Source organism: Nannospalax galili, unplaced genomic scaffold (genome assembly GCF_000622305.1).
Source record: "Nannospalax galili isolate Female #2095 unplaced genomic scaffold, S.galili_v1.0 scaffold1430, whole genome shotgun sequence".
In the NCBI taxonomy this organism is placed as follows: Eukaryota; Metazoa; Chordata; class Mammalia; order Rodentia; family Spalacidae; genus Nannospalax; species Nannospalax galili.
In genome coordinates, this window is record NW_008329126.1 from 1,046,502 (window position 1) to 1,058,845 (window position 12,344).

A 12,344-nucleotide genomic window follows, 5' to 3' on the forward strand; every position below is an offset into this window, starting at 1 on the left:
GGGAAAGAAGGAGCTCAAGAGAGGTAGGACCATAGGAGAAGGGTATTAGTAATGGAGAAAGGGGGGAAATGGGGGCACCTTAAGTGGGAAACCATGCTGGAGGGGTGAGACAATGCGGGAGATAAATAATGCCTAGCTAGTTTTGAAAACCAGAGGGAACCGTATTACTCCTACAACCTACCGACAAATTATACATAGCAGATCAAGAAATATATGTCTAGGTAAGGTTTATCTGAGAACAACTGGTCTTTGCCCAAGATTTACCTACATGACACACAGTAATTAAAAGTACCAGACTGGAGGAACTAACCTTCTTGGATGTTTAACAGACATACTTTGAGGCCTATAATAATTTGGTCAGAGGGACATAAAGGACACTTTTTGCTCCTTGCCCTCCTAGGTCAACTAGTCCCAGGGGACTATGAGCACCTCTCAAAATGTAGTTGTGGTGGGTCACCTGTCCTCTTGATCAAGGAGGCCGAAGGAGACCCCATGAGATGGACTTGAACCAGTGTCCAGTCTACAAAGAGGAGGGGTCAATACAGAGGAATCATTTCCTCCATGCTTCCAAGCAAAGCCAGCCATGGTCGAGCAGGACCTTTGACTTATCTTCACATAGGCAGAACTGGTAAAAGAAAGGAACCAGAGGCTCCTCCCAAGCCCATGTGACCCCTGAGGAACAGATCCTCAAACAGCCTTAAGAGTAAAAATAAATTGGTTTATCTGGGCCAACTGTATGGCCTTAAAAGTATAACCAAATATTAAAGGGGCCAATATAATCTTTTAAGAGTCCATATGTATAGCTGAAGGCTATATAACAAGCAACAATGCCAGATAGGAGATACCGTCTTTTGAGTTGTTGGCCAGGGTGGCCAAAGGGACTCCCAGATAGAAATTTTCTCCAGCACAGTACTGGGAAAATGAACAGCAGACCCCAATCTTATCTAAAGGAATATTGCAAACCAATTGCTGCTAGATGAGGAACAGCTGACCTTCCTAAAACAAAGACTTCTAGATAGGCTGACTAGATTCACCAGAAGGGCAAATAGTGGGGATTGGCTGGGGTGCTGACAACACAGTGGACAGTAACAGAGATAACAGAGTATAAGGGCTCTAGTCAGGGGGAGGGAGGCTAAGTAAGGGTGCCATCTGGGAAGTGGGTGTATAGTTGAATAAGATGGTTTGATATATACACACACACACAAATCAGCAGATAAAAAATTTATTATATTTGAGGAGGAAGCATAAAAATTTACATCATGTTAATTAGTAGAGATGATAAACATTATCATTGAAATCTACCCCATGACTTTATAGACATACACAGGTGCCAGGGATCCGAGTGTAACCGATTGTGACTAGTAATAATCAGATACATACAGATAAAAGACACATGCATCAACATCTCAGCGTTAGTAGCAAAAACAATGAGTCTTTCTGTAAGAAATAGTACATTTTAAAATGAAATGGAGATCTTTTTTAAAGGTTAAAAACTCATTCAATTTTATGTCTTACAGGGCTTATACTGAGTTCAATATTGTATAATTGTATTAATTCAACAGCAAACCTAGAAATTTTATAGCCACTTTTGAAAGAGATGTATCTTTGCTCTGGAAACTGTTGAGTATGTCAAAGCTGTAATGAAATGCTTCTAAAAAAATTCTTAAAAATATATTAAAAAAAAAAAAGTTGCCAGTTGCGGTGGCGCACACCTTTAATCCCAGCACTTGGGAGGCAGAGGCAGGCAGATCACTGTGAGTTCCAAGACAGCTGGGGCTACAGGGAGACCTTGCCTCAAAAAGACCAAAAAAAAAAAAAAGTTGAAGAACAATAGGCATAAAATGATGGCTCCATTTAAAAAATTTAAGGCAATCTGAAGGTTAGCTCTCATAGCTTTGAAGAGCACTGTGCAAGCTAGTAAGGGAAAACATCAATGGATGGTCCAATTCCATCTTCATTCCACATGAATGACCCTCACAGCAAATGACACTGGTGCAATAATGGCACTTTTTATCTTGGGGGTAATTAACAGCTACCTAATTGGACTTAAAGTCCACTCAATGGGAGGAAACTCAGGTCTGGTGCTATAAACCTAGCCAAATACACATAGCTAGAGGGGTCACAGATCTTAGAGAAAAACCAAAGGCTGTCATATCCCTAGAAGAATGTAATTTCTTACTATGTGCAAAATATGGATCCTTAAAGTTACAGAGTGTAGGTCCTTGGACAGGTCTCCTATATTAAAATCCACCCACCCAGGACTCAGGGACCCCTGCAGAAGAGGGGGTGGAAAAATTGCAGGAATCAGGGAGGAGGTGCAGGACCATATGGAATAAGAGTCCTACAGGCTCCTGGGACCTTGCTCATATGAACCTACAGCAATGATGTCATCATGCACAAGACCCGCACAAACTCAAGCAGATAAAAACCCAGCACAGAACTGTGGAAATGGACAGCAGGCCCCAATCTTAGTCTAAGAAATATTGGCAGCTGATTACTTCTGGGTGAGAAAGAATTGATCTTCTTAAAGGGAAGGACGCTAGATAGTCTGACTAGACCTCAATGGATGAACTTGCACTGAGGGACCACTGGGGACACAAACTTGACATGATAAGCCTTAACATAAATGACAGAGTATATAAATTCAAGTGTGTGTGTGGCTATTGGGAGAGGGTCAATGGGGAAGAGGGTAGTATAAAGATGATTAAGATGTTCTATATGAAATACACAAAAATTCAATAAAAAATATTTTTAAAAGAAAAAAAATAGTAACTTAATTAACTTAATTGCTACAATAAATAAATAAACAAGAACAAACCAGTAAAAGTGTCTCAGGAAATTTAAGATTTCCTCACCCTCTGAAATCTTGTTTAACTACAGAGAATCAGTAAGACTACAATCAGTCCTTCTGAGTATGGCGTCAGGACTGCAGGCTAGGCTTCTGGCCTTATTGCTATCACTATACTGAGTATGACCAGAGTGTATACAACAGATCAGATGCCTGTATTAGCTTCACTTTCCTTCCAATAAAAATTTTAGTCTCACAAATATTAAGATATAATTTAGTTAAATGGAAGAACAAACAGAGTGCTTAACTTTTATTTATTCTTCCTCAGGATTAACATAAGATAAAAATAGCAACTTGGTCTTTAAAAAGCATTTAAAATAATAATTTACTGGTCCTCAGAATTAAGATTTCTTGATAACAGAATTTGTATCCATCTAGTAGAAGTCAGGGTCTCAAAGTACAATAGGCACTGCTTGATTAATGACTCACTATGTGCACTAGAGAAACTGCTGGTACTTTCCTATTTCTATCTTATGCAGCTAAAGAAATGCACAGGCTTACTAGTAGCTATTTCTCAGAGGTACACTGAAACTTTCATTATAGAGTGAAAAAAAGGACCCATCCCGTAGAACATTTGATAGAATTAAATATTCATTATCAAACTTTCTGAAAGAAGGCATACATGAGTCTAGCCCTTCCAAATAACTCAGACATACTCAGTTTAAATAATCAATGCCAAAAGATAAGACACTAAGTCATCTTTTATAGTTGTTCCTTTTACTTACATGAAATCTCTGATCCACCTCACAGTTGACCTGTTTTCTGAAATCCTTTGAAGTACAAAAAAGGAGATGAGGCGGGGGGTGGGGGAGAGAAAAATTAGTAGAAACTGGCAATTAGTAATAACATTAAAAACAAACTGAGTCACAGATGATGTTTAGAAAGCTTTTCCCTGAACTTAAAATATTATCTAAGATTTAAAAAATTAAATTTACAGAGAAATAATTATTTCTCTGCATAAAATCTATAAATAAGCATAATATTATAACCTCATTTCCTAGTTTTAAAAATTGTGGCAGCAGCATAAAAATAGCAGACAGATACAATTCACATGACAATACCTTTTGTGCAACCAGGAACGTAAGACGCCGAATCCCATGCTCAACCAAAGTAGCTTTCTATGAACAGAAGATATATATGACATTACCCAAAATTTCACCTTGTTCAGTCTAAACAGACTCTAATTTGAATATGCACTCTTACTGGATATCTAGACTTCAGCTTAGAACCTTTAAACTTGTAAATAAATTAGAACATGGCTCGTGGTTGACTAAATCCTAAAGGAATAGGTTTTATATTGATCTGGACAACCTTATAAGAGAATTTTGTGGAGGAGAAAGAATCATGTGAGGTCTCAGAACTGATTCACATCAAGGGAAAATTTACTGAAGGTTAGTTTTAATTGTCAAAGTCTCAGTGAGGAACTAAGTCAGGTTGGCCTATATCCATGGCTTTAGGAGATTACTGAGATTAAGGAGATTACTGAGATTATGTTAATAACTGAAGTAGGAAAACCTGCCCACTGTGAGCAGCATTATTCCCTGGGTTTGGGTGCTGGGCTGTGTAAGAGTGGGAAAAGCAAGCTGAGCACAAACATGCAAGCACTCTCTGTCTGCTCTTGACTGTGGATGTGACCAGCTGCTTCAACTTACAGCTGCCTTGACCTGGACCTGTGAGCTAAAATAAACCATTTCTTCTCTAAGATGCTTTTGTTAAGAGTATTTTATCACAGAAATGATAAAATACTGTAATACGTACCATAATTTATGCTTATAGAAATCATATTATTGTGCATGGATTCAACCATGAAGATTAATACTGAAATAGAAGCTAAATGAAACCATGCAGAAAGAAGTAACTGTCTATAAAACAGAAAAAGGAGGTCCTAACTATTGTTTAGATTATGGCTACTAGCTACCATTAGATACTGGATTCCTAGCACTCAACCTAATCCTAAATCCTTTGTGTTCTTCTAAAACAGTTCCTCTATACTTTATATGAAGTAATTTTCTTTTAAAGGATCTCTTTAAAAATTGTAAGAAGCAGGGGGGCTGGGGAGACTGCCCAGTGGTTGAGAACATGGTTGCTCTTCCAGAGGACCTAGGTTCAGTTTCCAGCATTCTCATGATGGTTGTAATTCTAGTTACAAGGGATGCAACACCCTCTTTGGGTCTCTGTGAGCATTGCATGCTCGTGGTACACTTACATATATGCAGGGAAAACACTCATACACATACACACACACACACATACACACACACACACACACACACAAATAAAATTATAAAAAACTGTTAGGGTGCTTGGTGCATGCATGTAATCTCAGCATTCTGGAGGTTGAAGGAAAAGAATCACGAATTTAACGACAGCCCAGACTACATAATTGCAGTCTTTAAAAAAAGGAGGGGTGATATTAAAAACAATGTTTAATAGTTTTTAAACTTGGAGACCATTCATAGCTTTACTTGGCACAAACAGTATATTAGAAGGAATCAGAAACTAGCAGTTTCAAGACAGCCTCTTATAGGAGTCTGAACTTCTGTACCTAAGTCTTCCACAATTCTGTACTGTTCATTTACCTCAAAAGGCAAAAAAAAGTAGGTACTAAATGTTTTTAAAGGTCCCTAACAAAGGGGCTACATGGCAATAAAGTTGGAAAGCAAGTCCACCAACTGAATTAACTTGAGAGAATACAGGAAGAATACAAAGAAAGAGGTTCGAGGACTTTTATAACTTACAGCCAGACTACATTTTGATTACAATCTTTGTTATAATTTGAACTAAGAAATGTTTATAAACCAATTTTAACTGAAAAACTTACATCCATTCATCTATCTATCTGTGTCTGTGCATATGCATATGTGTGCAGGAATGTGCCATGGCGCATGTTCAAAGACCGGAGGAGAGTTTGTGGGAGCTGGTTCTCTCTTTCCACCTTGTGGGTCCCAGGGATTGAACTCAGGTTGCCAGGCTTGGCAGCAGGCATTTTTTATCTTCTGAGACATCTTGCTAGCTCCCAGTTCTTAAGGTTCAAGGTAGTACATGGGGTTTATTTTGCTCTTTTTTTTTTTTTTTAAATTCAAAGTGATTTTCTCTCCCAGCATGCTTCTGGGCTATTTCCTCCTATTTCTGTATTTCTGCTATGGTATTCTGAGTAATAACACTAATATTATTGATAGCATAAGCAAAAAATTAATCAGAAAAAAATTTTTCTATAAAAAATTTCAATAATAAATTCCTAGGTCAAATATAAGTAAATTTTGATCTAACCACATTAAAAAATTATCAATATGGTTATCATACCCTTTAGCATAAATAAATAAATAAATATTAACATTACAATTAAAATCTTTTGTTAAAAGGAGATGTGGAGATGTTCTGTCTCTCAGTATGCTGAGCAACAGAAATATTTCAGATACCAACAAAAAATTCCACTACAGCCAAGTCCTTCAAAGACAAGCATCAATAGCTATGTTCTGGCAAGGGAAGAAAATAACTTTAATAATGCCATGATTTAAAATCAAAATTGTTATTGCTTTTAAAATTCCACAAGTGGCTGACAATAACAGCAGAGCAACAGGATTCTGATTACATTGTAATAATGCAGGTCTCACAGCAAGTCCACAGCTATTACCCAGCGATTAGGCGTCATCACCTGGAGAAACTCCATTTACACTGCCTGCCTCAATCTCCTCCACAAGTCATTTACAAAAACACGATCCTAATTTCTATGAGAGAAAAAAAGACATGCTGGGACTAGAAGATTATTTGTACAATTTGGATCAACCTATTTGATAGTTTAATGTGTGCTTTAAAAAAAAAACTTTTCTAAAGTGCTAGGAGTATGATTATGAAATGAAAAACAAGTTCTCACTTCAGCTTCTTTTTTAAAAAATTGCTTTCTCTCCTTCTTATATATACATACTTTTTAAAATAAGTAAATGAAAATATCAAATATTCCAAGACAAAGAGAGAACCTGATGAAGTCAATGGTTTCTCTAGGCTGTAGTGCTAGCATGTTCCACCCAGACCCTTCTAAATGTCTCAAGCAAAGGTGCTAGATTTCCCTATGTTTGTTTGTGAACACGAAGAAATAGCATCTTTAAATCACTGTATGATGATATTCAGTACTTAGGTCTTGGGAAAATACAAAGCATAATGTGGTGGGCAAATTGCAAATTAAAACAATCAAATATAGGCAATTAGTGTCTCAAAATCTAGACAAACTTTCATTGACTTATTCTATGAAACAGCAATAGCAGCCTTGGTCACTGGCCGAAGGTTAATTTTAGAGAGTCACTAGCTAAGGGCGGGAAGGAAAGTGTATTTCTGTTCTAAAGAAAAATTACCAGGCCCCCTCTTTGCATGTCTCTGGAAGTACCTTTCCCCTGTGTTGGCTATTGCAATCTCACCATCATTTTACCCACTGTGAGACTGTTAGAGTAAATGATTCACGTTAGCACTACCTCATAAGAATGCTGGGTGGCACTAATAGTTTAGAGTGCTGAATTAAATTTTTATTTGTCAGGCTTTTTTTCTGTCTTTGGTCTTTTGAGACAGGGTCTCCCTGTAGCCCCAGCTGGCCTGGAACTTACTATGTAGACCAGGCTGGTCTTGAAATTGCCAGCCTCTGCCTGGTAGGATTAAAGACGTGCCACCGCACCTGGCCTTGAATTAAGTTTTTAAAATATCCACTGAGTTGTTTATACAAGCACTACAGACTAAGTACTGTCTGTTCAAAGGCAACACATGGGTGTGGTCATTAAAGGCAGTTTAAGAGGACACTTTGGCATCCATTATATATCACAATGAAATGTAATTATAAGGAACTGGGAGTATAGCTCAATAGAAGAACATTTTGAATGGTATAAAGGGGGCCCTGGGTTCAGTCCTAGTACCACTCACCACAGTAGATTATTGTTTAAAGCATGCCTATTTAGTTCCCTAACTATATAAGTATCTTTGGGGATATAAATGTATTACTTTCCAAATCTAGATCTGAGTCCCCTAGAGCCTCTGTTTCATCATCTTCCAGTTGGAGGCAAAGGGGCTTTAATCCCTCATCTTGACCTTTTCTCCTCTTGTTTAACTAGACTAATTCCTGACTAATGTAAACCCACAGGGTTGTGGAAAGGTGCAAATAAATTTAATTTAGATGCAGGTTCTTTTTTCTTTCTTTCTTTTTTTTTTTTGTCTTTTTGAGACAGGGTCTCCTAGTAGCCCCAGCTGGCCTGGAACTCGCTATGTAGACAAGGCTGGCCTCAAACTCCACCTGACTCTGCCTCCTGAGTACTTGGATTAAAGGTATGTGCCACCATGCCTGGCTTTAGATAGAGGATCTTTATAAATAAACATTATTACCATTGTTTTTTAAAAATGTTAAGTTGGGACTGAAAAGGTGGTTCAGGAGTTTAGAGCACTAGTTGCTCTTCCAGAAGACCTAGGTTTGGTTCCCAGCACCCACATGGCAGCTAATAACCATCTGCGACTCCAATTCCAAGGTATTTGATGTTCTTTTCTGCCTTCAGTGGACACTGCATGACATGGGTGCACTTATACAAAAAAATAAAATTTTACACTCATAAAATGAAAAATAATAAAATCTTTAAAAAAATTATGCTGATAGATTAAAAGGATAATTTAAGAGATCAAGTAATGTTAGTGTGGTGGTTTGAGAACTGTCCCCACAAACTGTTATTTGAACAATTTGTTTTCAGTTTGTGGTGCTGTTTGAGAGGGTCATGGAATCTTTAGGAGGTGCAGTCTTGCCCCATGTCTAGTTGGTTCTCTGCTTCCTGTTTGCGCTCTCAGCTTCCTGCTTCTACTTCCTGTGCCTCCTCACAATGATGGACTCTTATCCCTCTGGAACTGTAAGACAAAATAAACTCTTCCTTTCTATAACTTGCCTTTGGTCCTGATGTTTTATCACAGCAACAGAAAAAATGAATAGTTAGCTACTCAGAAGTCCTATCGAAGAGGTGAAATTTGATTCACATTCTAAGACCTTCAGAACTGAGGGAGGAGGAAGAGGAGGAAGAAGAGGAGGAGAAAGGAGAGAGAGAGAGAGAGAGAGAGAGAGAGAGAGAGAGAGAAATCCTAAGTGAAAGGTGATGAAAATGCTAAGAATCTAAGTTTAGACTATGGAGTTAGATTTCAGTGTGAGATTTAAGTGGCAAAAAATAAAATAAAAGGAAACGGAAATATAACAAATACTTTCAAGGGAGGGAAAGGACACAGAAAGTATCTGAGTAGAGTTTGGACACATATGGAATTAAGTCACCAAAGAAAAAACAATATTCAGTAGGTGAGTTCAAGATTGAGTAATGGATGTGGAAGACTGAAGCTCTAGAAGATGTGTGGGAACATACTTCCCCTAAAACATTATATATTTGAAATCCTGACACAAAAAGATACTCACTATATACCACTAAATTACTTTGGAATTTTATCCCTATATCAAAACCATAGTTTTGATAGTTATGATAAAAGACACAGTCATTATCAATGATAAGCCTTAGAAGTAGCAATTGATAAGGAAGACTATGATGCAAACAGCAGGAAAGGGCTACCACCAGCCTTAACCCAATCAAGGACTCACATTTTGCTGGGTAAACTCTCTAAACATAGCTGCCAGCCTGTCATCCTCAATATCACCATCAGTCTTGATAGCCACATTCAGAATGTGAATCGGTTCATCCCTGGGAACCTGTAAGCCAAGAATATAAACTGAATAAAAGTCTGAGGCCGGCTGCTACAGAAGCTGGAGAAAGATATAGTTCCAGGTAAAACAAAGAGGTGTATGTCCACAGGATATTTAGGTTTGCCAATGAGTAGGAATAAGTAAACCCAAACTGCTGCCTAACTGCCAAAGCAGAGATGAAGTAAAGTACATAAAAGACATCAAAGGCAGTAGTTTGAGGTGGCATCAAATCTTGACATGAACTTGAAGGTCACTATGCCTCAATTTTTTCACTAGAAAAATGGGGTTGAAACAATCTGCCTCATTTCTTCACAAAATGTAATGAGATATAGTACAAGAAGCCATTTAACACATTTCTATATAGTATATTTCCTTACATGTTATCAAGTAATGGCTATATCAAACCATGGGGGGAAAATATTAAGAAAAGGACATAACTGTTTACTGAGAAAGCAAAAGAAGGGATTTAAAAAGACAATTTTGCAACCAGTTTTTTTTCTTTTTTTTTTTGGTCTTTTTTGAGACAGAGTCTCCTTGTAACCCCAGCTGGCCTGGAACTCACTATGTAGACTGGGCTGGCCTTTAACTCACAGAGATCCACCTGTCTCTGTCTCCCAAGTGCTGGGATTAAAGGCATGCACTACCATGCCTGGCCACAAATGTCTACTTTTTTGCAGTCTAAGTCCAGCATCTTCTGACCCTAATAGTGCCACTATAAGAAGACTTAAGTCATCACTGAATAGGATTTTCAGCTACAATAGATGTAGCAGAACCCATTCTACACAATACTTTAAAATTAATATAGTAATGGGCTGGAGGGATGGCTCAGCGATTAAGAACACTGGCTGTTCTTGCAAAAGACCCACGTTCGTAGTCCCAGCACCCACATGGAAGCTAACAATTGTCTGTAACTCCAGTTCCAGGGGATCCGACAGCCTCTTCTGTCCTCTGCGGGCAATGCACGACATGGGTGTACTCACATACATGCAGGCAATACACACATACACATAAAATAAAAATAAAATATTTTAAAAAATTAATATAGTACTTTATAAATTTAGAATTTTTTATCCATCTACTTTCAAAATAAACATGTAGAAGAGGCATACAAAATTAAAAAATACAGAGTAGTATAAAAAGGTGACTTCTCAATGATATTCCTAAAGATACAGTATAGAACAAGTCCCATGTTGGAAAGAAGAAAGCAGTCTTCCAAAGAAGACACCATACCTTGTCTTCATCATAGAGTGATGTATGACCTGACTCTGGAAATGTGGGGCTTTGGGGTGGGGAGTCACAGAAGCAGCCCATCACTTCATCAAAGATCCTGAAAAACACCAGAGAAATACCCACAATGAAAGCCCAAGTGGCAGAAAACCTAAGTGGCAGGAAACTAACGCTGCCACAGCAACTCAGTCTAAAAGAATAATCTATCCTATGCTATGCTCAATAGTCAGCTGGAGAGAAATACCAGTGGCTAGAGATGACATGCAAAATATCACCAAGTGGCAGAAATTAGGAGGATGGATTGTTTAAACTTTAATAAACCATATATATTTTTTCTTTTTTAAAAAGAATGATATAAAGCTTTTTTGGTTTTGTTTTCATATGTAAGATATGTGCATAGCTGTCACCATCGCTCTTAAAGTAACAGAAGGAACCTGGGACTGGAACAGTGACAGACCAATGTAATTACCCCTCCCCCTAGGGTAATGCATCAGTATACATCAAGAGATAGATGGTGAATGCACTGAATCAAAAGATGTATCGTCTCTGGTGGGGCTCACTGTAAGGCTGTGTTTAATTTCTCCTGACATTTCACTCACCACAAAGCAGACAGCTTTTTCTGTTAGCTCCTAAGGAAAAGATGATTTTTGTCTTCCTTCCTTCCTTCCTTCCTTCCTTCCTTCCTTCCTTCCTTCCTTCCTTCCTTCCTTCCTCCCTCCCTCCCTCCCTCCCTCCCTCCCTCTTTTTTTCTTTTTCCTGACCAGGCTCATACTGCAAGGAGATGCTTTTGAAAGTCTGAATGAGCAGTGGAAATGGGAGAATATCTACCTCTCTGTAGGTATGTAACAGTTAAGGCTATATTTCCTTAGCTGTCTCATGGCTATTTAGGAGAACTTTATTCTTCAGAAAGGTGAGACCCTAAGAGAGAAGTCCATGGTTCCCGGTGTACAGACATAGTCCCATGATGTCTTACCTGACAAAATCTTCAAAAGTCCGAAAAGAGACCATTCCGCCCATCCGCTGACAAGGTGGAGTGAAGGAATTGTCCAACAGCACATCGCTGACACTAGCTACATGAGTCATGCCGTAGTGGTTGAGGTTGGAGGCGAAGGACATTCTAAATGGTAATTCAATCAAGTTCATTAGAAAAGGAGTAAGGGGGCAAGGATCCGGGAGATTAACAACAGGGAAGAAGAGCAAGGAGAAAATGCTCGTGTAGGGTCAGGTTGCAGAGCAGATGTGGTTTTTCACCCACTACAGATAAGGCTGTAAGCAAGGCTCAGGTTTTATTTGCATTTCCCAATATAAACTATATTTTTAATCACTCCCAAATTTCTTCAAATAGAAACTTAATCTCTGTCAGAAAATCATGGCAGTTTTTAATACAATGGCATAATATATTGGATGAATGAAGTGAACATAGGGCAAAAAACCATCCTGCATCTTCCCCATTCCCTTCCCTCCTTTAGAAGGAAATATGCAAGCCAAGTAAGTTGTAATTATGCAATTCTTAAGACATTTTTCCTTAGGAATTATAATAGGTTAAGTATTCCCAGGTATAGTGTGTGT

The 12,344-nt window shown here is 38.2% G+C and overlaps 1 protein-coding gene across 5 annotated transcripts in view; it reads right to left on the minus strand.

Annotated features, from left to right (window-relative positions):
• Positions 1-12,344, minus strand: part of Acaca (acetyl-CoA carboxylase alpha) — a 284,858-nt gene that overhangs the window by 121,819 nt on the left and 150,695 nt on the right. For all 5 annotated transcript variants that reach the window (XM_029562520.1, XM_008831314.2, XM_017797626.2 and 2 more), the window contains 5 exons: positions 11,749-11,892; positions 10,779-10,875; positions 9,447-9,554; positions 3,910-3,966; positions 3,574-3,618 (listed from right to left, as the gene is read on the minus strand). In XM_029562520.1, the coding sequence (XP_029418380.1) occupies positions 3,574-3,618; positions 3,910-3,966; positions 9,447-9,554; positions 10,779-10,875; positions 11,749-11,892 (451 nt within the window). The remainder of the gene's footprint in view (positions 1-3,573; positions 3,619-3,909; positions 3,967-9,446; positions 9,555-10,778; positions 10,876-11,748; positions 11,893-12,344) is intronic.